Source organism: Corvus hawaiiensis, chromosome 3 (genome assembly GCF_020740725.1).
Source record: "Corvus hawaiiensis isolate bCorHaw1 chromosome 3, bCorHaw1.pri.cur, whole genome shotgun sequence".
Taxonomy (NCBI): domain Eukaryota; kingdom Metazoa; phylum Chordata; class Aves; order Passeriformes; family Corvidae; genus Corvus; species Corvus hawaiiensis.
The window spans coordinates 72350975-72378665 of record NC_063215.1 but is presented as its reverse complement, the minus strand read 5'-3'; the positions used below and the strand labels follow the sequence as shown (position 1 = coordinate 72378665).

The following is a 27691-nucleotide window of genomic DNA, read 5'->3' as shown; positions in this document are numbered from 1 at the left end:
CTCCACTGCAAGCCATAAATGGCTGGTGACCAAAGCATCAAGACAGAGGTTTGTTTTCAACTAAAATGGAATAGAAAGCCCTAAAGGAGCAGGGAACCTGCCCATTTTGCCTCTGCTCCTTTCAGGAAGTTTCTCCCCACAGAACAGATCTGTATGTTCTTCACCCTACCCAATATTTGGAAACCAAAGAGAAGAGCCGAAGCATAAATTCCAGGTGTTACTTACAGGAAACATTCCAGCAACAGCACCAAGGAGCAGCAGAGCATGGTGGTGTGTCTGGGGCATTTTAGAAATCCTGATGCACTGAACTATCAGTTCCACGTTGAATTTTTCTTTGTCCAGGATATCTGCAGGTAAAAATATTCACTGATTAACACTGTAGGAATAAACAGTACACTCAAGCAGGTTTCAATTTGCAAAGCATACCTAATGGATCTACAAAAAATTATTAGGAAGGCAAACCTGTACACCCTTATAGAGGAATCTCTCTCTCCTCAACAATACAGTGTAGATTGAGGAAGAAAAAAGATAGATACAATTGTTTTTGTGCTGTCCTGGTGAGAGAATTACCAAGAAATGAGTCTGGTGATTTTTACCTGCTGGGACCTTGCTACCATCTGATGACAATTTCTGACAAATGTTCAGCAGGCAGCTGAGGATCAGCTGCTTTGTATATTCCATATTTTCTTCTTCTGATGCCATGGGTTCCAGACATCTATACATTCAGGAAAAAAAACAGAGATGGAAAAATAAGTGACCAAACTGCATATTAAGATACAAATAAGAAACTGTGATTTTAATTCCACATACATTCTAAATTGAAGCTTCCAAAAAGTCTTTGCCAAAAAAGTGCCTCTTTGTGTTTTCAAATGCATCAACTGGTCTAATAAAAGGCATTTATCACAAAGCACTGTCAAAAACATAAGTCTAACCTGAACTGTATTTGTCAGTCTACATACAAGCAAGTCATATGGAAAGGAAGACAAACACCCAATCTACATGTAAACTTTCTTAAATGCTTGGAGATAGGGCTGGCAGGAAAAACAATTGTTTCCTTAGGTTGCACTGGACTAAGACTGTTCCATAATGTGTTGGGAGGAATTTCAAAGCTTAGAGAATTATAATAGCTCTGCTGAAGACACGAGTCCTGCCAATTATTCTAGTTTGAGGACAGGTGTTGTCCTTGTTGGCAATCCCAAGCCCTCTGCCCGATAAAGTTTTCACACAAGAGAAGCTATGCATTAGGTAAAAACCTTTTTGTTTCAAAGGGAAAAGAATCATAATAACTTCCCATTCCTCCCCTCTGATTTGCCTAAAAGAAGTTCAGTTGAAAGAGGCAAGCTAAGCTACAAGACATGGCAACAAAGCAGAGACACAGTAGCCCATATGTCCACGCTTTAGGGCGCTGGCTGCAGAAGAGAAGGCTCCAGGGCTCTGCTGTGGGTGCAGTTACCTGCTCAGAAGGTTGAAAAGTGCAGGTACCAACGCCTGTGGGCGCCGAAGCTTCTTCTTATGCTGCAGTAACTCCAGAATAAGCATCACCCTCTGCCAGCTGAAGTGGCTGGTTTCTGGTGCCAATTCTGCATCTTGAGGCTTTCTAAAAAGACAAGACAAACAATCAGGGATTTGCAAAGGAAATGCTACAGTGCTTCAGGAAACACACACACCCCCTCAAGTGAAAAAAGACCATTTTTCTTTCACATAGTAATGTATGTCCTTTACTGCTGCTCCCTGGAGAGGTGGCAATGTGTGGGCTTTTGACTGAAGCAGCAACACATTTTAAACAAACAACAACAACAACAAAAAAAATCAGACCAAACTTGAAAAAACAAGTGTTTCTTGGAAACACTTCTGGAAGTGGGGAAAAAAAAATCTGTTACCAGGTAACTGTCCACATGATGATCTGCTTGCCATCCAGGAAACTTGCTTCTCTGGAACTACTAGTGGTTAACACACTGACTATGCAGGCAATGGGGGTGTGTGTGAGCCTGTGTGTTTGTAAACTGTGACAGGTACAGTTTACAGATGGATCAATCTAATAGGTGATGATTATTCAAAACGGTCAAGTGAAGGAAAACTAGAAAAGCTATTCTAGGTCAAACCAGGAAAATTAACTCAATATCCTGTTTCAATATGGCTGAAAGAATGTTTAAATACAGTGAACAAAACAGTTCCTTATGAGAATGGAGAGAAGAAACAGGACAAAGATCTAAAAATTAGTGATTATATTACCATCTTGATGGAAACAAAATACTGTCTTTCAGTCAACTAACAGAAATATTTTGATGTACCTCTGTAGCTTTCAGCCAAGTTTATGTAATTTGTCCATACATCTATACTTAAAACTAACTTATTATTAACAAAAATGGATCTTGGACAACTGCATCAAGCCAGATTCTACAAAATCAAATGTCACCATTAAAAATGCTAGATTTTTTTTTTTTTTAATTCTGACTGTACTTCCATCGGTTCTCAAATAGCAACATGAGTTGGTTTTCTCATGCTAGAAGTAACTTGCAGTTATCTTTACTGTGCAGAGGAAAAGAAGAAACAGTTGCTTGTGCTTTCAATACAAACGATGCGATGTTTTAAGACAAGTGGTGTTTTCAAACTGCACGGATAATACTTGTGGGTTTCTAGTTATTTTACCTCTGTTGCTGCATTTTCTGCCTTCTAGTTTGTTGAACAGTGGCCAGACTTTTGGTTTTCTCAGGAAGTTCCAGTTCTCTGACAATCTGCTCAGCACACACTGTAATCTGAAACAGAATAGTAACAATGCAAGCACCAGTGAACAATTTGTCACATCATATACCTGTGCCCTGCCTTTTTTTAAAAACACGTCCCTTTCCTGCACATATGGGTATATAATCCACATAGTCCTTTCATACCCAGAAAATGAAAATCAGCGCAGCAGAAAGAAGTGACTTCTGGTGAAGTCATTCACTTAGTGTTGTAAATGACAGATAGGTGGCTTTAAAAAAAACACCTTCTAAAAGCAGTCATTTAACAAACTTTTCGTGCCATTAATGCTATTCTATTATTTGACAAAAAGCTTCCCATTCCTTTCCTGCTATAAATGATACAAACAATGAGTATTACTGAATGTAGGTGACACAAAATCACACTGCAGTAGGTTTGAACGTATTTCTGTGCTCTGGAGGTTGCCACTTACCCCTTTGAACACACTGCTGATTGTCTGGGCACAAAGCGGGTTCTTACAGTCTAAGAGTAAGTCAAACAATACATTTAGCAGCTTCTGTTGCACCATCCCATCCGACACAGCTGCAAAGAATGGCTTAGTAATCTACAAAAGGGGAAAAAAAGGATGCAGAGAGGTTTACTTTAAGAAGGTAACAAAATCACGAAGTGTGGGATTAATACACACTGGATTCTGTATGGCACACCCCATCAATTTGCACATCAACTATGTATTTGTATATATCCAGGAATCTTAAGAGATGTAAATCACATACATGTGAAATATCCAACAGACAAACTGATTCCTGAAATTTTTCACACGACTGGTGTGTGGAACAGACTTGCTGCTGCCAGCCTTTGGGAAATATATGCCACATCTGGCTAATACAGGCCTGAATTTGTAGCCTCCTTCAAATGAAACTATTTCTCACCTACTGTATTTTGTTGACAATTTTTCCTCAGAAGAAAAACATTAGGTAAAGCTCTTGCCTGACTGACAAAAACCTAAAACCTGTATAACAGTAGTATCTGTAATGATACAGGAATTCATCTGTGTGTAAATACAGTATTTCTATTCTGTGCTTGTCAAAATGCAAAAATTAGAGCAAGCAGCAATTCCTCCTCATGATAGCTTTAAGAGTTCAAGTTTTGCAGGCTGTTTAGATGTTTCAAAGACACTATGGAGACACTGAAAACTTGTACTAAAAGAAAGGTTGAAAGCTATGGACTCCTTCACATAGAAAGAGCCCTTGTAAATCCAATCCTAAACACTGCTAGCTGCTTTAAGGATAAAAATAAATGAAAAGTCTTTCATAAAGCCATACCTGCCCAAGTGCTGTGATCTGAAATGGTGGAATTTCTTCATATATTTTCTTGGCAGCATGCAGACTTTTGATAAACAAATCCAGACTCTGCTGATTCTTGCACAGGAGCGTTGCTGAATATTCATTAAACTTTCCAAGGATTAGATGCAGGAGAATAACTTCATCTTTCAACATTGCTTCGGGTTTGTTAAAGACCTTCTCTAGCAAACGGTCTAGTGCAGGCAAGAGGTGAGAGAGAACCATCTGCAAACAGAGAAAATGTGTAACAGAAGTTTTTATCCATTCTCAATTTAAGACCTTTCCAGTAGCACAGCTTCATTTTACTGCAGCATCCCCTCTCTCATAACACACTGCATACAGTATTTTAGGCAACAGCTGTTCAACTGGAAAAATACAAGACATAATGTGAGATTACCCCAAGTACTTGCTCATCTGCTCCTCAGCTATTCTCCTTTGCAGAGCAGTATTTCATATTTTCAAAGTACAGAAACAAGGTAATTTTCCCACCAATTTATGACTGCTGTTTTCCACAAAACTCAAATGTGAGGCAAAACCACTTACCCCCTCTATGCAGTTCACAACCTTTTCAAGACACATACAACTGAACAGAGCATAAAAATTCTAATTTAATTCATTTTTTGAACTTTGAAGCCATATATTTTCCAGCACTTGGAGAATTCTGAATATGCTAGATGAGAGTAGGTTAATATATACAAAAGAAATTCACAGTACTACTTAATACCTTGCAATTCTTTACAGAACTCTTATGTTCACTGACACCTCATCAAGGTAATATTTTTCTTCTGTAACAATCTCTTCTGAAACAGATCTTTTTTAGTAATATAAAGGGAGTTTCCTTAAAAATTCCAATGCAAAATTCTGCAGCCATTACACTCCTGGAAGGAGCATGCAAATGTTTTGTGTTTCATTAAATTGTACTTTGCAGTTTTACTGCTTATTACTGGAGGTGTCAACTTAATACCTAATAATCTAATACATTATGGAGTTACTTAACAGCATTATTACTAAATGAAATTTGATTTCAGCATTTCACTCAAGTGCAGAACCCATAAAACAACTCAAAAGGCAGCACTTACTTCACCATGGATTTCATGAAGAATTTTCATTAAGTTTCTTGCAATATATGATGGGAAAACAGGGTTCTGTACACAATCAAGTATGTTTTCCAAAGCTTCCAACAATTTTTTTTTCTGGGATTTCTGTTTTGGTTGTGTCTCAAGCTCCTCAAATAGAGTTTCCATAATCTAGTTCATTAACAAAGTGAAAATTAAGTTTTTTCCTGCAATAAAAATGCCTTAAAACAACATTTATTTGATGCTTTCATAACAATGCAATCTAGATATAAGCAGAGCTCTTCATCTGGAGATAAACCACCGTTAATGCCCCTTTGGTTCTTAGCCCTCTGCATGTAATAAATCACTTGAATGTTTTTATAGTTCCTAAAATAATTATACATCAGTCTGCTATAGAATATAAAGACAATTAACTTTCCTGCTTAACTTGATTTCTTTTCTGTAAGTTAGAAGCTCACAGCAGCAGACAAAACTTGCATTAATGTACACCTTAATAAGAAAAATACCTGTGCTACATATGTAGGGTCAGATATAATCTCTTCTGTCTTTTGCTCCAAATGCTGAAGGACAGGATGAAATAGAGACTCCTTTATTCCTCTCAAGGAATGGAGGCAGTTGAGAGCAGCCCTTCGAACTTCACTCACAGGACTACCCAAGTTAATTAGCAAAGATATCATCACTGCAAAAAGAATGAAGGAAGGAAGGAGGAAAAGAACAGAGTAAAATGAGTGGTGAAAATTTTACTGTAGCTGTCCCTGAAGAGGCATCAACATTACTTTGGAATTAAGAAGTCTTCTCTTTTCACTGTAAACCTCTAGGGTACACAAAACCAACATGAGTCTCACAGATCCATGACTCTGAACTTCATCACAGTCCTTATATTCATGTCTAAGCTCACAGCTCATTTATTGCTACTGCCAGTCACACCCTGACACTGCCCAGACAGTAACGTCCTGTAACAAAAACTTCTTTAGCACAGCACTGTGCTCCTTTAACACTTTCAAAATTAAAAAAAAAAAGTGGCTTCACTTACTTCAAGCTTGGACTGATAACTGCAGCAGTGAATCAGCGAGAGAGCTGTCTCGGCCCAGTGCAGCCAAACATAAATAACTACAGATACCTTTCATGGTATAAAATATAGTAAAATTGCACAAAAATATAAAGTACTGTGATTGAATTCTAAGATGAGAGATAGATAGACAGACATACAGACAGATAGAAAGACAGATAGATATTGTTTTACTTTACCTGGAGATGATGGTGATAGGAGTTGTTTTTTTTTCTGATTTGTTTGTGATTCAAGCAGTGCATAGCCAATATACAGAGCCTGAGTCTGTAGCATTGCACTGACTTCATAGTTCAGATGATTTGAAAGGTTGTAACTGTAAGTCCATAAAATGGAAAGGAATTTGAAGAGAACCTCTGAATCTTTTAGATGTACCTTAAATTTAACACAATGAAAAAAAACAGAAAAAAGAGAGAAGCACTTGTTTTATTTATTTGGCAAACTACTACTGAAAACATCTGATAAACCACCCCACCCACTTCAAAGGAGTACACTTGAAAGAGAACTTTGTCTCAGAAAAACAGAGAAACATTGTCTTTAGGGAAGAAAAAGTCATTGAGTAAATGTTGCATGTACGTGCAAGTCCAGACGTAACTTAAATATGCATATGAAAAACCATGAGATGACGTAATAAGGAAACACAAAATTTCTCCTAGAAGTTTTCCTTTCAGTTTCTGTATTTAAACACTAACAAATTTTACAAAGCAACCCTTTGTCTTGCTACCAGACAGAACCAAAACTTTTGGTTCAAAATTTAGGCTCTCGATTTTGTCCTGCAAATCAGCATTATGTTTTCACCTTTGCCTCAACTGGTACATTTGTGTTTTGGGGGGGATTTTTGTAGCTTTAGTTTTCCGTTATTACATTTAATTAGGGTTAAGTAACCCAGCTGAAGCTTACACTTCCAGCTCGTCACAGTACTTGAATGCCACAAGCAGTATTGCATGACCTGTTGAATATTTTTCTCAGTTTTCCTCAAAATTAATGTAACTGTGTAATAGTTGATAGCTCATAATTCAGAGTAACAAATGCAAAAATAATACCTTGAATAAGAGATTCATCAATGCTCTGTACTGAAGAGCATTGCTTCCCTCACTAGCTCCACTGACAAGCAGGTCAAACAGCCCCAAAAGGAGGTGCAGGTAGTCTTGGCTATCTTGATTCAGAGATTCGGGATTCCACCACGATTCCTCTAAAAAATACAGGTTACAGTTAAGACACAGTGGGTCCACAGGAACACCCTCAGAAACCAGGAGAAAACAGACATCTCTAGTTAAAAGAAGACATTTGGTTGATTTCATGTTCACAAGTAAGTAATCTTTACAGATGTCAATAACAAAGGAGAAGGTTAGGGAAGTAACATTTCCTTGATTCCAACAACTTCTGAAGGAAAAAAAAATTAACTTTCCTTCTTCACTGATGTAAGGGACAGGCAAAATCTTAACACCTACCTTTTGAAAAGGACAGGGGAGGTTTTAGGCCATTAATGAAGTCTTTCAATAAGAACAGGACCATAGCTGACTCCTCCGCCTGAGCAGTCTCATCACTATTGAGCTTTTCTATATATGCACTTAACAAGCCCTTAGGCACCAAAGTTTCCTCTATTGTTTCAACAGACCAATTCAGGGGTGTTTCCTGTGAATGAAATTTGATTTTAATGTATTCTGTCACAATTTCTGCAACAGAAAACAGAAATTTAGCACTAAAATTCAGCAACATTTAATTTCCAACCTCCAAAGAGGTATCCTTATGGAATGAATTACATTTCTGATTTTACATTGAAACTTGCATCTGCAGTTTTAAAACCTATGCCAGCTCTTTCTACCATAATTACAGTGTACATGAATGAGGTAACAGAAGAGTAAAATATCAATCTCTCTAAACTACCTCTTCAAAGAGATTGGGAATTGCAGCATTTTTCAACATTCAGCTTAACGCTTTAATCTAGCTCTGTTCCAGAAAAATAATCCATATCTTTCAGATATATATATATATTGCATATACAGAAAATCATTAATGGATTAACCTCAGATCAGAATAAATAATTACCATGTGTCACTATGTGTGTGTGTGTGTGTGTGTGTGTGTGTGTGTGTAAGGGGATATACACACAGAAACACAGCCCTGCTCACGTGGGTTTCTTGCACACAGAAAAAACCTAGCACTGTTTCTCAACAAAATAAGTCAAGAAAATTCCAATGGAAACACACATAAAATTAAGAAAAAAAGGTAGCAGAGAAAGATACAAAAGTGCTCTTTCTGAACATTGTTCCTAGCCCTGTGATGGCTCCTCCTTGGGTCTCCATGTTACCCCACAACAAGTGCCAGTACATCTACTCATGGAGCTGGACAATAAATCAAAACCCAGCAAATTCAGGAACAACCCTTTTAATATTGCTGTAAGGACGTGCCTGAGATTGCAATTCACAGTTTCAGCTCTCAGACCATTTTCATGGCCCTCCTCTAGAACATATCTTAGTATTTCCTTCTTTCCCCTACTGAATGAACCAGCAAACCTTGACTCAAGGACTAAACCCCCCAATATTCCTAAGGCTAACAATGACATCATATGACACCACAGGGCAACTGGCGGAAACACAACAAACCTTGTGCCAAGCCCACAGCACCAAAACAATGAATCAGTTGGTGGGATGCTAGCCTAAAGCTCTGGAGTTCTTAATTTGTTAATGTAGACTCACAGGAGTGGTAAAACATTAGAGTAATTCTTAATGGCACTATTGCCAAGTGTGTGTTTTTGCTCTGAGAAGAAATGAAAGTGAGATTTTTCACTCCTTCTCAAAGCTTCTGAACCTGGCCTTCAATAAAGCAATTAAAAAATAAAATTCAAAAATACTTCTTTGTATTGTTTTCCAATACCAAGAAAATGTCCTCTCCACACTGTTTACATCTTACCTCTGCAGGTTCACAAGTTCTGAGATTTTTAATTTTTTTATCCAAGAAGCGGAAGACTCTGATAGCCACTGGAAAATAATTTTCCTTCATCTGTGTATTGCAGCAGCACTGAACAAGCACTGAACCAATTATATGAGTAGTTACTTTCTGTCTCACACTGTCAGATTCTGTTTCAGCAACGAGTATCAGGTCATCAACCTTACAAAAAGGAGTGGAGGACAACAAAAATCAGTACAACGGTGGCACTTCATTATGACTTTAAACTGAACATGTAAATGAAAAATGGTGTAATAATGTTTACCTTCTATCATAGGTAACAAGTTACTGTCTGCTGTAATGGTACTCTTTGAAACCTGGCAATGCACAACCATCAGTTTCTATGAACAACCCACAGGTATACTTGCTTATTCTCTAGAGAATTTTTTTTCAGGAAACTAAAAATTCCTTGAATTTAGATACACTAATCATTTGTCTAAAAAGGTAATAACTTCATTTCTTTTCCTTATGTTAAGGAAGAAATTGGTTTTATCTGGATGGTATTGTGGTTTACTATTTTATATATATGTACAAAAATTGTATATAAATACTTACATACATATCTATATAAAAAAATTAATATACACACACACACACACATATATACATATGTTTGCCTAGCAGCTTGATGATTGCATACTAGTGCCTAGAGCAGCCATGAAAAGTTCTTCTATATCACATTTGTTCGATTACAGTCACCACCTGAAAAGTAAAACTTCTTAAGGTCAGGGTACTATGGCACACGTACCATTTGCAATAGTAGGGAAGGGTCCCCTGAAGTCAAGTTTCCAGAAAGTAGAAGAATCATTTTCTCATTGGCCACTCCAACCAACTCTGCAGACTTGGTAGATTTAACTGCCTCTTCAAGAGCTACTCCAAGGGAAAAAAGAAAAGTCAGATAATCTAGGTAAAAAAAAATCACATATTAACACACTGGTGGCTCAATAATATTTAGTCAGAAACACACTAAACAATTTCTACCTCTTTTCAAAGAGTATTTTTATGAAATGCGTTCACAGTTACAGCATGACAGCCTGTTAATGACAGCCAGTATCCTTAAATTTGCTTAGGTTCAATAAGGATGAGGTCCTAACTTGCCACAATTTTTCTCTTATCAAATTAGTTACAAGAAATGCTTTACCTTCTGGCCAGCCTTTCAGTAAAGGGTGTAAGGAGCAGAGATCAGACTCTGACAGACAAACAGCCATTTTCCAATCTGAAGATTTTGAATTTGCATTAGTGATTATCATAAAAGGTAACAACTGCATTACTGCTTCATCTAGCAGTTCTTTCTTCTCTTTTAAAATCTCCTCTTTGACTAAAATTTTTACTGCTTGCTCCAAAACCTTGTACCTAAAAGAGCACAAATCATGTTGAAAATACATTATTCAAACATGCCGGCAACATTTCTTTGATCTGTTCTCTATTCTCCATGCTGATTTTCTGTATCTAAATAAGACCAAGAACAAATAAGGAATTAATGGGAAATGGTATGCAAATAATTGAACATCTCTCCTGTAACTCAGCATAAAAATAGTGTAACAAAAAGCATTTGCAGAGAAACACAGCTTTTTAAGTATTCTTTATAGTTACTTTTAAAAGAATTAATTTATATAGAAAGAATGTAGACTGAAAAAAAATCACAAACATACCACTTTCCATCCTTTGAAAGATCAGCTTTCTGGAAAATGTTCAAAAGACTTGATACTATTACTTCTGGATTGACTTGTTTCCTGAAAGACTGAACCATAATCAAGAAAAATGAATGAAAGTACAATAATATACAAAACAATTTACCACATCATAATGGAAAATGCATCTGCTATACCAAGTGAAAGCAGAGATCAAACATCACTAACTGCATTCCTACTGATGTTCATGTAATGAAAATATTATCAGGTAGAAAGAAGTAATAGGCTGCCCAGTATGCCCTGTTGATATGCTAAAGTATGGAGAATTCACTGATTGTGGAAATGTTCGGTAAAATTGATAAACGATATGCAAACCACTTTATAATTAAATAAGAATTGCTTTTACTTTACATTCCATCTGGATCCCAATAATAGAAGGCACATTAACAAAAGATACTAAAGTTTAAAGGAGCACTCACGTGCTTCTATTCCTATTTATTAGCGATTGAGAATGAATGAACACACAAGACCAATTCCACTACTGCTAATAATATTCTCCACTACTACTAGCAGAAGCCATAAAGACAGTTACTCTAGCTGGAAACAATCAGTACAATGCATACCAGAGTCCTATCCAGTAAACCTGAGCTGGAGCTCAGGACTTTGCCACTATCAACTGACCAAATGACTCGCACATGGAAAAACTCAACTGAGCACCTCTCACTAGAGTAACGTCTTGTGACTGCACCGCTTTCCATCCAAAAGACAGATAGTGTGGCTTGCCTTTTTATAGAAAAATGTACAGAATAAGCAGAAAGAACACCTCAAATAATAATCAAAGATTTAAGTATGCTTCAGGAGCCACTGAAAGAAAAAGAAAAGCAAAATTGATAAATTCAGTTTAATTGCCAACACTTTGGGAAGGATCAGGTAGCAGAGATTTGGGGGGTAATTGTGAGATAGCAAACAACACAAGTCTCCTAAATTTGTGCTGCTTTATCCTGTTAAAGGATAAAAGTCATATGCTAATGACACAAGGACAAGAAGGACAAGTACACAGAATACATTCCAGTCACACATTCAAGACCAGGTAAAATCTCGCATGCCAAAAGACACACACCTACCTCCAAAGAACTGAGAGCAGACATCACAACATCTCTGTTGTCATCCTTGAGCCGACCAAAAATTGCTTCTTCTATGAAAGCCTGATCAAAGCCTTCCTGAAAAAATAAAGGAAAACAGAGTCAAAGGGAAAAAAAAAATCATTTGTAGGTAGAACAGCTAACAGGCTTTTAATGAAGTATCTGAATTCTAGTGGAAGAGAAGTGGTAATATCATCTAAATGAAACCTCACAGGCAGACTAACTTTCAACAACTTTTCAACTTTCTTTCAAAAGAAAGAAAACTAGAAATATTCATTAGCTTGGATTTTATCTTAGCATGCAAGCAGCTTAATAAACAAGAACTCTATTCAGACTCCAGAACATGGGAAAATGGTGACAGAAGCCTACTGAAAACACCATGAAAAGCAGTAAGGATGACAAAAGCACAGTTTCACATACCACTCATCTTCAACTGGTAAGTCTGGTAAAGCAGCTTTTTGAAGACATTTTACGTTAAGTCAGTTTTGTAAGTGAGAGATTCAGACACAAACCTTTGAAGTTTCAATAACATCTTTCAAATGCTGAAGAGCCAAGACCCGCACAGCAGGCTGAGGATGATTCAAACTCAGCAGAAGAGAGGTATCAGAGTCTTCTAGAAACTGAAATACAGATTTCACAGTGACCCCCCATTGCATGTTAAAAATACTTTAAATACACACAAGGATAATGGGAGACACTGTTATAGCAATTTTTTGTACCAGAAGAAAACCTGCATAATCTCGACCTAGAAAGTTAAACTACGGTACAATGATGTTGTATAACTGTTTTAAATTTGTCTTCTTCACTAATGCAGACAGTTTTTGGAAGATAGCTTGAAAAGTACAGTAAGCCACGGACACCATTATGTCCTAGAAAAGCATTACACTTATCTAAGGATTCTGAGAAAGCTCTAGTGACAATGTCAGTGTGACAGAGCACAGATAGAAACTGTTAAAAAGGCATCCCTGCTAGTCCAATTGCGTGCACTTATCTCAGGAACCTTAAAAGCTGGAAGAGAATCATATGCCTTTGTTCTGCATGCTTTGTTTTTACGTTAATCCACTTGTTACTCAGACACAGAATCTGCACCTTTGTTAAATCAGTACAAAAATACAGGAAGCGCTTCTTTATGTAGTTTGTCATATTTTCCTAAGTGCTTTCAGTCTTTCAATCATTGCAAACAACAGCCATAATACTAACCATCTCTTATAATAAATTCCTTGGCCAGATCTGTTGCAGTAATGGTTATTCTGTGTTAGGCTGAGTTTCAATTGCTCTTCAGATAATGGCACAGGAAGAACTCTGTGGTCACTCTATTCTTCCATGTTACCGACTGTAAACATTCATAAAATCAGTTCAAGAAAAAGGACCAAGCCATCTTCTCTCAACAGTGATAAAGTTGTTTGTCAGCTTTCCCAAAACAGACACTTTTGACACTGACAGCATCCTTAAGTAAGATGAGGCCTTGCCGGGCACCACTGTGTTGTCACTATTGACCACTACGGTATATGCAGTGGCCATGTTTCTAAGGAAAAAAAAACTATTGGCAGCAATTGGAGCTGGTGAAAATGTATAAATTTAAACCAGTGAAAAAAGCTCACACTCACAAGTCCTTATGATAAACAAAAACTTAAAAGATCTGACAGCTTTTATTTTACCACAGTTTTGACCAAGTTCCTCCCCAAAATATTTAATCAAGTTGGGTTATTTTTTTTTTATTTGGGTTTTTTTTTATTTTTTTGTGAGAATGGTAGACATTTTATTTATAAGAAGGAATAGAGAGCAGAACTCTGTCAAAAATCAGCCTTCTGACAGTATAACCATGTAAGAGCTGGGACCACAATCCTACCTACCTCGTACTTGCCACAGCTTAATGAAAGTGAAATAAATTGATGAAAAAGATTTTGGTCAGTCTCATCTGTGCAATCTTCCAGGTGCTTCTCCAACACAGAGTCTAAGGCTTTAGGATACCTGCCAAAAGACAAAACCATCAATATTTTCTGCAGAGGCTTATAGAAAAACGTGTATTTACAAGAGAAATGCAGGGAAAACCAAGGAAACTGAATGCACATGCATTCATCTGAACCAGATATTTTAAGTGGCTCAATTTTAAGCAATCAACCATTTTGTCTTAACACAGATGAACGAGATGCAGACCACTAGGATACATAACAAGCAGAGGTCATGCTACAAAGTAAAGAGCTGTACAAAGCCAGTAGGTCTGTGTCCATGTATTACAGTGATAACAAAATATGTAAGGACAGATCAGTAAAACAAAACTCTACAGACTGTGGGTCTGTCATAGAGAAACGGAACTTACTTTCTCTCAAGAAGTCTGATGAGAGGAAGGATCTTTTGATTGAGTGCAGCCATTTTGGTGGGATTGGATTCAATCTCTGTACCATGGGAGATAAACTCTTCAAGGAACTTGCTAAAATTACAAACAGAAGGAAAAGCCACTATGTTTTGCATGGTACTGTTCTCATTACTATTATAAAGCACAGTGCTTAACAGGTTGGAATTAATATACATTATTTACTGCAAGTACAGATTTGCTCCTGGCCTGAAGTTTCACTCTGTCCCACAATTACTCCCACAAATGCTAAAAGAATAGCTCTTCTGGGTTACTGAATGTTTAAATTTCAAAATCCACAAGCGGATTTAACTTATGAACTCAGAAAAACATGCTCATATAATCCTAATGCCATTGTCAGGAATTATTTATTATTAAACCAGAAGTGACTGCAGCACTGTGTAAGAAAAAGAACTGAATCAACTCACGAAGCCAACAGGCAATCTAAATCCTTTTCCAGTGGTATACTCTCAAGAATAACTTGAAGATGCTTGATGTAAATGTCATTTTCTGTCTCCCCGGATTCTTCTTGCTCCTCTAAGGACAATCATGAAAGAGGAACAATAGTTAAGAGAACAGCCCCTGCATACTGATTAAAGCAAACAGCTTGTACAGGCATCATCCTCTGGTGAACCAAGCACACAGCTTGAAGACCACAGTGCTCCTTGATTACTAGCACTAACTCTCTGTGATCCATTAGCAATGCTTTATACCAATGTCGTTAAAATGCCAAAGCCTGGACTGCTGCCAATAAATTCAAGCACGCTTTGGAATGTTCCAGACCTGCTGCTAAAAGCTGTGCCAGCAACTTCCCTACAGCATTCCTTGGTGTGAATCTGGACCTTTTTAACAAAAGAGCTTTCCCAGACGCGATTCAGCAACAAGGCCACAGTGCAAACAGACTCACTAGTGAAGACACAGGCTGCAACTGCATGCCAGTCAGCCTCGCTGCCCCAAACTGTTCCCAGGCACATTTGATTCACTGGGTAAGCACAGTTGTCCCCTAATTAAACCACATATGGAGTACATGCAATCTACCCAAGAATGATTTCACAGTACTACAATAAACCTCTAAGAGTCAGAAAAGAGAAAAAAACCAAAAAAACCAACTGGAAAAACAAAAAGCAAACACACAAAAGCTCAATCAGGTCCTCACATGTATTGGTGCAGTTTCAATGGAAGAAGCAATTACACAGCTGTGACATTTACCACAGATATCTGTCCTTAAGGCTAGCCCAAGTTTTAAAAAGAACCTGTGTTAACTTACCAGTATCACTTTTCACAATGGTGTGAACAAGGTGAGGCAACAGGTAGCGGAGAAGAGGAGAGACATCATAACCTGCTGACAGGCCTTGCAAAAGTGTTACTAGTTCTGGAGTTTTGCACAGATAATTAAATGGCCTGCACAATGGAAAGGGGGAAAAAAGAAAAGTATGTATACTCATCCGGGTTACAAACACTTTCAAAACCACGCAGACTTCATGAGGATTCAATTTTCAGCATCAGGTAACAGCCCCACTGTAAGCAAACACTGCAATGATTCAAGGGGCTCCACTTCCTTAATGCCAGAGGTTTTTTAATATCCAAGAAGAAAAGAGAGTACTGCCAGTCATGTTGAACACAGCTGCTGCAATGGCACAGTGAACTTACCTAAGCTTTTTGCAAAGTTGGTAGTACAAGAAAAAATACTTCTATGAATTGCAGGAAGAGATATCCTCACACTGCAAGGAGCGTATCCAGCCCCTGGTGGTAGCAAAAGGGACGGGAAGTAATTGTGCAATGACAGATCCTCTGAGTAGAAGCCATTTCCCTTTCTGCTAACACAAAGCTTCATCTTGTCTCCTTTTACACCCACCTGGCTGGATGCTACATGCATCAAGCATGCCTCTCCTTAGGTCCTCACACCTGTGCTTTTTAACCTATGACAGTGTTCAAGTATCTGGAAGGTAATCACTCTATATATCCCTCATAAGATTTTTCCTATTGGAATATTGGCTCTCTGCCAGCAAGCAAATTCCATGTAGCATGTGGGACTATGTTCAAATGCATGTTAACAGCACAAGCCAACTGTTCCAAGGCAGGGCAGACAGATGGGAATGCACCTACCACATGTTCCTCCAGGAGAACACCTCACCTGAAGTGAGACCAAAGAAGTGGTGGTATAGAAGCACTTATGCTTCAGGCAATAAACTACACAAACTCAAAGCCCTTCCACTAAAGGGGCAGAACTTTTTTGCACTTTCCAGAAAACCTCTTACTTGACAGGGTTCAGTTTTGCATATTGACATCAATAACCTTACTAAGAGAAGTAGCAGGAGAAGGACCAAGAGATGACCAACTCGCACCACTGAGACTCCTTTGCTATAGCGAACATACAAATTTTCAAAGTAAATTTTCAAAGTAAGCCAAAGGAACTTCCGAGCCCTTTGAAATGTCAACTACCAAAACTTCTGACAGGGAAGTATCCCATTAATGATGAGGATATAAAAATTTCAAATTATCCAAGTGCAGTTTGGAATTTTACAAAGTGGGAAAATTTGATTCATGTAGACTTACTTTTTCCCAAGCTTATCTCCTTTCTGAGTTTGTAGAAGTAGGTTCAAGCAAGCCAGCCCATCCCTGATTAATGAGGGCACTTTAAATAATGTCTTGCTTATCTGGACCATCAAGGAATGCACCAAGGAAGTCTCCACTGTCACTTTTACTGTCATCTGACAGATTATCATATATGTTGCAGCTCTGTAATCCTGTACAGAGGATTTCAAGCCCTAGAAAAGGAGATAAAGGTGAATTTTTAACACAGAATAACACGAAAGAGTACATTAACATAAAAACAATTTTTATTCTGACATCCACAGAATCACACTACGTTCTTTTCCATGTGTTAATGTTCAAGGTATTTATAAATTCCACTTCCAAGAAGAAAAAGCTGTCATGCAGGGTGCTCAGATAAAGAAGACACATTTATTAACTACTGCTCTGTTTGTTAACAAAGCCAACAGTCCTGGAGGAGAGAGGACATTAAAGCAGCCTGTCTACCCTGACTCCATTTCCTCATGATTTAGCATGATAAATCGCACAGCAAAGACATTCTTCAAACTGTGTATCCATTTCTCACAGCTCCATTCCTCATGCAGAGTAGAAAACAGTTCTTAAAGTGCTCATCTGAGGTGTGAAGAAACGTTATTTCCCATGGACCCTCACCTGCCTGAGGTTTCAAATCAGGCTGAGTGGTGCAATATGTATCATACAGGATGTCTCTCTCAGATACCTGCAGATGCACGCCTGCAGAACACTGTACACTTCATCACACAGGAAGGAAATAGAGCTTCACCTACCTTTTGGATGTAAGGGAGCAGCAGAGAGACCATAGTGTCTGTTATCTTCTCTGCAGCTCCAAGAGCTGACACAATGGTGGAAGCATAAAATACAAGGAGAACTCTCAGTTGAGCTGAATTGCTGGGACACTCTGAAAAGACCTGGATCACAGAAAAGTATCAGTTGTTCAGACGTCAGGGCAAGTGGAAATGCATATATGGCTTCTCTCCAATCATCAGAATCTTAGAATTCCAGCCTGTAAGCTCCACCAGCTCCTGCTGGCACAACTTAAGTCATCACCTCTTGCAGCAGTAACCCTCACCAGAGGTTACTGCTCCTCCTCACAGATACAGCATATGGAAATGGGTGTCAGTGTAGTTAATCAGAATAAAGCAGCCAAAATCCCTCGTGATCTTGGTGTACTGCTCAAGACTCAGAGCTGGACAGCCAAGAAGCAAACTGGTATGTTTAACACCTCCTTCTACACCTATGAATAAATTCTGTTATTGTGTGTGCTTTGCTTAGTTTGACAGCAGATGCATCCCAGTTCTCTAAATAACTGGAACTGTCATACATCTTACCCTTCTGAGACTATAGAACTAGCCCTCTATTTGACATCAGCTGAAAAAAACCAAATAAATTTGCCCACCTTCTAACATTCTCAATTTTAAGTTCTCAATTATATTTGAAGACGTATATTTAAAACACCCATGAGAACCCGCAGGAGAGACATGGAAATTCAGAGCACAGTTACAAACTAATACCATGAGTTTATGAAAGAAATTAAGACAATTAAGTACTCTGAGGCAACACAGTACATAATAGAGTATTGCCAAATTCTTTTGTCATGGCTGATTGGTACTCAGCTGTTTCCTTATACGAAGTTCTGACAGACGGTCATCTTCACAAATTATAATAAAAGAAATCTTCATATTGTTTACTGATAAATGAGTCATTTTACTCTTTGATATGTAGTTCAAAATACTAAGAAATAGCACACTACTATACAAACATGGGGAAGACAAAGTGACAAAGAACAACATTCTAGAACAAATGAACAACCTTCACAGATTTTGCCACCAGCCTGCAGATGAAATCCATGAAATCCAGGTCTTTGTAGCAGTGTGTAATGACAGTACCCCTTGCCAGTGGGACTCCAGGTTTCTTTACACAGTGAAAAAAAGTAAAATTAGAACACTCAGAGTAAAGCAAAGCACAGAAAGTAAAAATTACTATTATCTCTAGATTAATCCTACTGATCAGTTGACACCATTTAAATTGAAATAAGTACTGGATATCCACACATGGCTCTACAATGTTTTGCGTCTAAATTAAGACAGATGATGAAGAGAATCACATTTAATCTACATGCAAATAAACATACATCTTAGTAATTGATGTATCTTCCCAGCAGTAGCAAATACTTACACCTTAAAAGCATGCTTTAACTTAGACAAAACAGAGAGTAAAAAGTCAAAGCTTTTTAATATCAACTTCATCTCTAAAGAAAGATAACAGAAACAACACGTGGGCATCCAGGCTCCATTCCTGTAGTTAGATCTTTCAGTACAGTTCCACAACTAACCACATAAGTTGGTGGACCATATTCATAAGCAGAGTAAGAGTCAAGATATTATTAAATAAAATCCCTCAAGCTCCTCCCATTTTGCATCTGTTAAATACTTTACCCTTATTGGATCCATCCAATGCCACTTATGAGTTGGGCTTTTTATATCTAAAAGTTGAATAACTCTCACAAATAGATTAGTTTCATGATATGGCAGAACACAACCAATCAAACTGTCTTGATTGTAGAGATGAATGTGAAATCTAAGGAAAAGAACATACATATGGAGTTAAAAAGTATCTGGAAGTCAAAAAGGAAAAAAAACCCCATCCACATTCTTCTCCAAATACCTTGTTTACTTGCTTTTAAGCAAGACCTGACATGGTTGTCATACTGACTCAGAAATATGGTCCACCTACAGTCCAGAAACTCAAGGTGGCCACCAGCTTGTACGTGCTAGAAGAAAGGAACAGTGCTAAGTCCTTCTTTTCCCTCACTGTCAACCATTTTAGGTCCCTGTATGACTAAAAACTACCTTAATTTCTTCTGCATAGATTTCAATATTAAACCAGATGTTACAATAATCTAGTATGAATCTCAGTATAACAGATGTTTAAAAAATTGTGATTCAAAGGCTGTATCAAGAAAATCACCCATTCTTTCATGGTAAGTACTACACTTTCTGGATTTGGATCGGTGAATTTATATAAATAAATACAACATCACTTCACAAAATACTTGGCTGCTTTTTTCTTCACACCTTCTAACAAAATCTTGAAATAAGAATAGTTAGGGCTTATGGTTCACAGTTAATATTGAAAACTTGCTATTTTACGAAGTCCACTTCTAAAAGCACAATACCCTAACTGCCTCTCTATGTCTTCTGTAAGATGCCTAGGGCTGGGCAACTTTGGTGAAAGCTAGGCAAGGAAGTAATTGCTTTTATACAGAGTACCACGACAGGTTAAAATTTTCACAGAAATTCACCAAAAGACAAAAATCTAATTGGCAAAGAAGAGCACCTGGCCCCATAAATACTAAGCCCAAATGCACATTATTAACATTTTGACCTGTATTTTCAGACAGCTAAAGTAAAATTATTTGAAGTTTTTGTCATTGGAGAAAAATAAATCTTGCATTTCTAGCCTTCTCTATTGACAGGTAGGATATTCAGTGGATTACCTGTGAATCAGCCATTCAAGGCACTTCTGGGCTGGCTTAAGCATAAAGTAAGGGGACAGATGAATGAGGAACAATGAAATATTCTTATTCAGCTGCTGATTTACTGCTTTAGTCTGAACACTGCGTTCAAGGCCTTTGGATGTGGAACTAAACAAACTGGACTGGAACTCTTCAAATGAAGGATCAATCCCCATCAGCTCTTCTAAGCCAGTGCATCCTGTGGGGAAAAAAATAAAAATGGGAGGGATGCTTAAAACCCAACAGTTTGGTTCCCCAGTCCTACCTTCCAACCTCCTCACTGGCATATCCAACTTTTTTGCTATACTGGTATATGTCATCCTCACTAAGCAAACCAAAACAAACAGTAAAGACACCTAAGACCAAAACTTAATATACTTGAAGTATTTCTTAACCAACAAAGAAAAACAACATTAGCAACTATCAGCAGAGTGCTCTCGCAGCACTGAAGGCCAGCAGCATCCTGGGTTGTGCTGTCCCTGAGAGCACAGCCAGCAGGCTGAGGAGGGGGGAACTGCCCTTTCCATTTGTGAGCTGCAGCTGGAGCAGTGTGTGCAATTTTGAGATCATCAGTGGAAGAAAAACATTTCCATATGGATGTGAGTTCAGCAGAGGAATGCTGAGATGGTCTGGGAACTGGAAAACAACATACAAGGAAAAGAAGTAACTGGGTTTGTTCAGCGTGGAGAAGAGAGAGTCAAAAGGAAATCTTCTTGCTGTCTGCAACTACTTAGCAGGATATAGTGTGGGTTACCAAGAAGATGGAGCCAGACTCTTCTCACAGATGCACAGTGGAAGGATGAGAGGGCAACAGTTGCAAGCTGGAACGTAGGAAATTCAAAGCCAATGTATAGGTTCTACTTTTTCTAACAGTGGAGTGATCAAACATTGGATCAGAGGTCCAATATTGGATCAGGGACCATAGAAACTCCATCCTCAAACTCAGCCACACAGTTCTAGAGGAACTATTTAAGAAACTAAAAATATACTCTGTGCTGCATCAAATATATATCTACAGTCCCGTTACTTAAAATCAGTACATGATATCAATCTGCCTATCAATAACAAAACAGCTTTCTTATTCAAGAGTATCACATTCCTGGATAAAATTTTATACAAAAATGGAAGGGGATAAAGCATGAAGAATTTGAAGTGTGCCAACACTTCAACTTGAAAGGCTACTGCCACTTCACGTTATTTGTGACCATAATGTTACCCAAGAGCAGGGCATCAGCATGTTTTCATGAAACACAGAATTCAGGTCAGAAGGGACCTTGGGAGATTTCCAGTCCCAGGCTCTGCTCAAAGCAGGGTCAAAAGGGTCCCCAAAATTGGACCAGGTTGCTCAGGGCATTATCCTGCCAGGGTTTTTTTTTTCCAGGCACAATCTCCCTGGACAATCTTGTTAACTGCTTGACTGTCCTCACACTGAAAAATCCTTTCCTTCTATCCAGTTTGAACTCCTGTTCTTTCAATGTATGCCCACTGTCTCCTGTCCTCCAGCCATACATTCCTGTGGACAGCCTGGTGCATCTCCTGGGAAGGTCCTCAAAGGCAGTGGCAAGCTCCTATGAGACCCATCCAAAGCCTTCTCTTCTCCAGACTGAATGAAACCAGAGACATTCCTCCCACGAACATTCTCTTATTCGGCAAATTCTCTAGTCCTTGAGCATCTTGGGGATCCCTGGCTCTTCTCCATCACCTTATCCTTACGTGCCCAGAAAAGTGCTCCTAGAGCGACTGCTCCATGGTTTTCTCAAGGACTGGAGTGATGCTGACTAGCCTGCAGCTTTTTGAATTATTCTTTTGGCCTTTTTTGAATACGGGTTTGCCTTTCCTATTTATCTTGCTCCAGATTTTTTTTTTGCAGAGATTGTTTTTAAAACCAGTGGCATCTAAGCAGCCAAACTCACCGATGGCAAAAAAAGTGTCCCTGTCAATAGTCGCGGCTTCCTTGCAGTTGAACAGCAGCGATGCCACCTCGCTGCGGTCCAGGAGGCTGGGATCGTTCTGGGGAAGCGCCAGCCGCTTCAGCTGCTCCGCCAGGGACGTCATGGCTTCGCGCTTCGGGGATAGGAGCCTCCGGAGAAAACTGGGGACAGAAAAGCACAGCAGGCCCGCGGATGAAGCAGCCGCACGCAGAGCAGCCGCCTCTCCCGGCCCCTTCCCGGCCGCGCTGCGGGGCGCGCACGTGCGGCCAGGCCGAGCCCAGCCGGGCCGGAGGGGGGACAGCGCCCGGCGGTGACGCCTGTCCCGGTTCCTGTCCCGGTCCCGGTCCCGGTCCCGGTCCCCGCCACCGACCTGGCTCCCGCCGCTGCCCGCCGGGCCCCACGTGGGCTGCGCGCGCCGCTCACCCGGAAGCGGCTGCTCCGGAGGCTCGGGAAGTTCCCGCCCCGCCGGCGGGAGCCGGGCCCGGCCCTGCCCTCGCTCCGCCCCGGGGAGCGGGAAAGGAGCTGGAGGTGCTGGGGGAGAGCGCCAGCGGCGTGTCCCGGAGCCAGGGCACCCTGGCCTGTGGCAGAATGGTGTGGCCAGAAGGACCAGGGAAGGGATCTCCAGGTCCTGTGTCCGCTTCTGTGCCCTTAAGTACAAGGAAGACACTGAGGTGCTGGAGTGAATCTAGAGAAGGGCAACAAAGCTGGTGAAGGGTCTGGAGCACAAGTCCTGTGAGGAGCAGCTGAGAGAGCTGGAGGTGTTTAGCCTGGGGAAAAGGAGGCTCAGGGGGACCTTCTCACTCTTTACAACTGCCTGGAAGGAGATTGTAGCCAGGTGGGAGTTGGTCCTTCCTCCGGGCAGCAAGGGACAGGACAAAAGGAAACGGCCTCAAGTTGTGCCAGTTTAGATAGGATATTAAGAAAAATTGTTTCACTGTAAGGATGGTCAGGCCTAGGGAAGTAAAGGAGTCACCATCCCTGGAGGTAGTTAGAAGACATGTACTTTTAGATATGTGCCATTTAGGGACATGGTTTAGGGGTGGACTTGGCAGTGCTGGGTTAGTGGTTGGACACAATGATCTTAGAGGTCTTTTCCAGCCCAAATGATTCTATGATTCAGCTAAGTATGTGCCACATCCAGGAATGGCCATGCTGGCATGTAGCTGGTCTCCGTGAGGGAAGCAGCTGTTGTGGCCATTGTGGATTGTTTCATCCATCCAGGCAGATGCCTTGGAGGGCAGTGTCCCTGTGGAGGCATCATGCAGGTGTGGGGCAGCCTGCCTGCACTGAGGCAGCAACCAGTCCAGGCACCAGCCAGAGTGTGAAGGCAGCAGCAGTGGAGAGATGGACAAACCTCAGTGAGGTGTCTGTGGCGGAGCTGCTGCAGGCTTTGTGCTGAGCTCAGCAAGGCAACAGCCCAGGCTGGGAGTGGGGATCCACAAAACATCTCTTCAGAGAAGAGATGGAACAACTAGAGTTGTTCCACCTTGGGTTTTTTCCATATCTGGAGTGAGTGATGTTAGGGAAAGTGCAGGATTCCCATGAGCAGAAGGTATTGAAAGCTGCAGTAATGTGTGTGGGCTAGATCCCAGCTGCAGAACCACAGAATGATCTAGACTGGAAGAGTCCTCTAAAAGCCATCTGATCCAGCCCCAGAGCAGGGCCAGCTTAGAGCAGTTTGCTCACAGTTTTGCCTGGTTGTGTTTGGAATATCTCCAAGGGTGGAAATTCCATGGCTTCACTGAGCCTCTCATCCGAGATTTGCTCACCCTCAGATTAAAAAGAAATTTCTAATGTTAAAACCCGTGGTATCTCCCATCCGTTTGCATTCAACGTTGTAGGGTTCTGCACCTGGAAGAGGGTGCACAAAACCAGAAAGGGAACATGGCTTGTGACAAACCAGGAGAAGCCTGGCAAAAAATCAGAAATAAAACGTATTCCAACTGATGTCAGCAGATGGACAAAATGATACCAAAGATAACAATTCCAGCACCAGTTCTGTAAAACTATTTCCATATATTGTTGTTCTCAACAATATATGCAATATATGCATAGCTTCATAGCTATGACAGAAGTAACAGATTTGTTTGTAAGGCTGCTGTATTTGGCAATCATTTAACATGCAGTACAAATACAAAATGCTGATAGAAGTTTGGTACTGCAGATAATTATTTAAATGCTTAATTTTATCCATTGGGAGTGTCCACTGATTTCAATATTTTGTTATTTCTCTCTGATTTATTTTGCTTGTGTTAGGTTAAACCATTGTAGGAGTGGGAGCAGAGGGAAGAAATGCAGCTGGATGTCCGACTCTGTGCCTGATGATATTTACCAGTGACTTGTTAGAGTGTGTGTGTTAACTCTGTGTCACGTTCCCTCTGACATGGTATGATCTGGATGTAATATCAGCAGTTGCTGAGCTGGTAAGAGTTGCTACCACTGCAGTTATAACAGTGTTAAAGTGTTTGGAGGATATAACTGATTTAACAGGGATTGATACTATTTTTCTGATTGTTCTAACACTTGAGATACTGATCATCTAGCAAAGGAGCTGGCTGGAGGTGGTGCAAACCAAAAGGCCAGTTTTATTGCACTTTTTCACGTTCCCTGTGACTTCTGTGCATTCTTTTCTTCCATGAAACTTTCATGTGACCTTACTGCTAGCATAATTTAAAACCTGCAGAAATATGCATGTTTCCATGCCTAAAAATACCAAACATTAAAATATCTAGAAAATATGCAAGGGGCAGAAAGTTGGTTCTAAAACAAGAAAACCAGTCTTGTTTGTTTGTTTGCTTGCTTTTTTTTAGCAGGGTGGTTCATTATTTAAATGCTCTAGCCAGAAAGATAAACTGGAAGCTGTAAATGCTGAAATGTATTCAGGTTTTCCAGTACTCCTATCCCACTCTATTCTTTCCCATGGAGAGCTGCAAAACAAAGGTTTTATGCCTTTGTGCTTTCTATTCCATCCTTGTTTGGTTCCAAAGTAAAGCTGGATCCCTTTGGAAGTTAATTGGTGGAAGAGACACCTTATGCAGAGGGAAAAATATTTTTTCTTGATTTGATTATAAAGAAATATTTTGTGGAAAAGTATAAGCTCAGAAAGTCTATTAGGAAATATGCTTAGCTGGCTTTGTAATTATCCAGTGTTGAACTTGAGCCTCGTGGAGATTTGGTCCATGTTGGACTCCAAAGAGGTGCTCTTTGGAACTGAAATCCAAAGCTGTTTCAAGGAGTCCCTTTATTTTCTCATCACACAGATGGTCTGTGTAGGTGAAATTCTCATAGCCACACTGCAGCTGAGATCACCTCTGCTGATGGCTACTATGAAACTGCACTTGAACGAATATATTGTCTGTTAAAATTCATAGAGTCTTAGAATATAAATTGTCATGTGCTAACTTTTAATTGGGAAAAAGGTGATCTGTTTCAAGCATTTTCTGTAGGTTATTCACTTGTAAGCATTGGTGTGTTTGAAATGGTTTGGTTGAGAAAGGCAACACACATTAAACTTTTAATGTTCTTTGTATTTGGGTGAGTTTGTGGTACTGCTGGAGCAAATACAATGAATATCTTTATATAGCTAGAGGTCTAGTGTTTATTTTCCTTTTCTTCCAACTCACCTCACCAGCTGTGCATTGAGCAGAGCTTCATCTGCCTTGGTAAGTGATGTAATACAGCAGGAAAAGATTTGTAGAATGAAGTGGTGCTGAGAAACCCTCATGATACTGTGTGCACTTCAGAGGTTTTATGGAGACCAGATCTTGTTCTTTCTGATCAAACTCCTGTGTGTTGTGTTCCTGGAATGCATCTTTCTGGTTTGGTTTCATTTGTAAGCAAGAGATGGGGAGGAATTTCATTTAGAGAGGAAAAGGGAATCCCTTTCTGGTAGAAAAAAAAAAGGGAGTGTTCAGTAGCATTTGATTGTAATACATCAGAATGAATGTGAAGGAACTGAGTACTACCTATGCAATTTACTGTTTACATACCAAGTTACAGTGTTTGTATTAAATCCTCTTAAGCATTCTCAAATTGTTATTAATTTATTTACTAGTATGGTGCTTCTTTTTTCCTTCTTGCACTACCTTCTGTAATCTAGTGAACCACCATGATAAACAGTTCTGAAGGAGACAGAAGAAAGCCACCTTCCCTGTGCTTCCCCATCACTTGCTAATAATCTTGGTGTGTTCCCTGACATTTCCCCATGCCATTTCTAATTGGAAATGTGACAGTGCCTGGCATCTAAAATATAATGTGATTGCAGCATGATGAAGTAATAGTAAAACCTTTCTAGGATATGCAAAGGAGATTGTCACTTTCTTGGAGTGTATGATGTTCTTTAATGTTTTAAGCAAAAGTAGGTGTTAACAGATCCATGTGTTTAATGTGGGTATGTGGCTGCTAACTAAACTGTAAATCAATCTGTGTTTCAGAGCAGTGGCTTAAACATCTTGTTCACCCAAAGTAATCTCATTGTCAAGGAATATATATTGTGTTTTGCTGTTGGTTTTAGGAGGCATGCTGAAGTTTTATAGTTTGGGAGGCTGTGCAGTTTAATCTGCTACTCTGAGCCAATCCATGTCCTTTGTTCTTAATTCATGTACATATCTGCTCCCTATTAGAAGATTATAATTTATAAGAATGCACCTGTGGTCTCTGAATTTATAGAGTTACTGTAGTTATCAGGAAGAACAGTGCTTTATTGTGTTCTTTAGGCTGCATTAATCTATTTTTCTCTCTTTTCAGTTCTTTCTGTACCCTGTGACGCTGCAGCTGTCACTGTTCACCAGTGGGCATTGTGAAATGATGAGGCAGTACCTTTCTGCAGGGTACACATTGATAAGGCCTTGAGGCTCCTATTTCCTTGGCTAAGCTTTTGCTAGAAGCAAGGAGATGGGAGCTGTTTTGTCGTATAGTAATGCACCTATCTAAAATGAGGGAGGTAAGATTTGTTTTTCCTGTCTGCTCTTTCTCCCATAAGGGCTTGATCTTTTTATGCTTGCATCAGTGAAACTCAGGAGTAATTCTGATGAGGTCAGTGAAGCTGTATGAGTGCACAGCTGATGTAACTGGAGGCAAGCACAATCAAGCATAATTCATAGAATCACAGAATGGTTTGAGTTGGAAGGGACCTTATAGATCATTTAGTTCCAACCTCCCCACCATGGGCAAGGACACCTTTCACTAGACCAGGTTACTCAGAGCCCCATCCACCCTCACCTTGAACACTGTCAAGGTTGAGACATCCACCACTTCTCTGGGGAACCTGTTCCAGTGCCTTACCACCCTCACATTAAAGAATTTCTTCCTAACATCCAATATAAACCTACTTTCTTTCAGTTTGAAGCCATTCCCTGTGTTCTATCACTACAGTTCTTGACAAAGAGTCCCTCTCCGGATTCCCTGTATCCTCCTTCA

General features: G+C 39.6%; 1 protein-coding gene and 1 long non-coding RNA gene across 2 annotated transcripts in view; one reads left to right on the top strand and one right to left on the bottom strand.

Annotated features, from left to right (window-relative positions):
* The window catches only part of HEATR1 (HEAT repeat containing 1), a 36142-nt gene extending 13439 nt beyond the window's left edge, over nt 1-22703 (bottom strand). The window contains exons 1-28 of the mRNA XM_048296595.1: nt 22644-22703; nt 22256-22434; nt 20325-20541; nt 19264-19405; nt 18638-18739; nt 17596-17736; nt 16814-17025; nt 15525-15658; nt 14686-14794; nt 14225-14335; nt 13758-13875; nt 12417-12524; nt 11887-11982; nt 10784-10872; nt 10273-10484; nt 9880-10001; nt 9096-9293; nt 7634-7817; nt 7226-7374; nt 6365-6557; nt 5623-5795; nt 5120-5287; nt 4023-4265; nt 3173-3304; nt 2650-2756; nt 1454-1597; nt 597-715; nt 226-347 (exon numbers count right to left, since the gene is read on the bottom strand). Coding sequence (XP_048152552.1) covers nt 226-347; nt 597-715; nt 1454-1597; nt 2650-2756; nt 3173-3304; nt 4023-4265; nt 5120-5287; nt 5623-5795; nt 6365-6557; nt 7226-7374; nt 7634-7817; nt 9096-9293; nt 9880-10001; nt 10273-10484; nt 10784-10872; nt 11887-11982; nt 12417-12524; nt 13758-13875; nt 14225-14335; nt 14686-14794; nt 15525-15658; nt 16814-17025; nt 17596-17736; nt 18638-18739; nt 19264-19405; nt 20325-20541; nt 22256-22397 — 3987 coding nt within the window. The 5' untranslated portion in view covers nt 22398-22434; nt 22644-22703. The remainder of the gene's footprint in view (nt 1-225; nt 348-596; nt 716-1453; nt 1598-2649; nt 2757-3172; nt 3305-4022; nt 4266-5119; nt 5288-5622; nt 5796-6364; nt 6558-7225; nt 7375-7633; nt 7818-9095; nt 9294-9879; nt 10002-10272; nt 10485-10783; nt 10873-11886; nt 11983-12416; nt 12525-13757; nt 13876-14224; nt 14336-14685; nt 14795-15524; nt 15659-16813; nt 17026-17595; nt 17737-18637; nt 18740-19263; nt 19406-20324; nt 20542-22255; nt 22435-22643) is intronic.
* Nucleotides 22704-23001: 298 nt separating this feature from the next.
* Nucleotides 23002-27209, top strand: LOC125324116. The gene is made up of 3 exons (XR_007202820.1): nt 23002-23108; nt 24530-24696; nt 27020-27209. It is a non-coding gene; the product is annotated as an uncharacterized LOC125324116 (long non-coding RNA).
* The last annotated feature ends 482 nt before the right edge of the window (nt 27210-27691 follow it).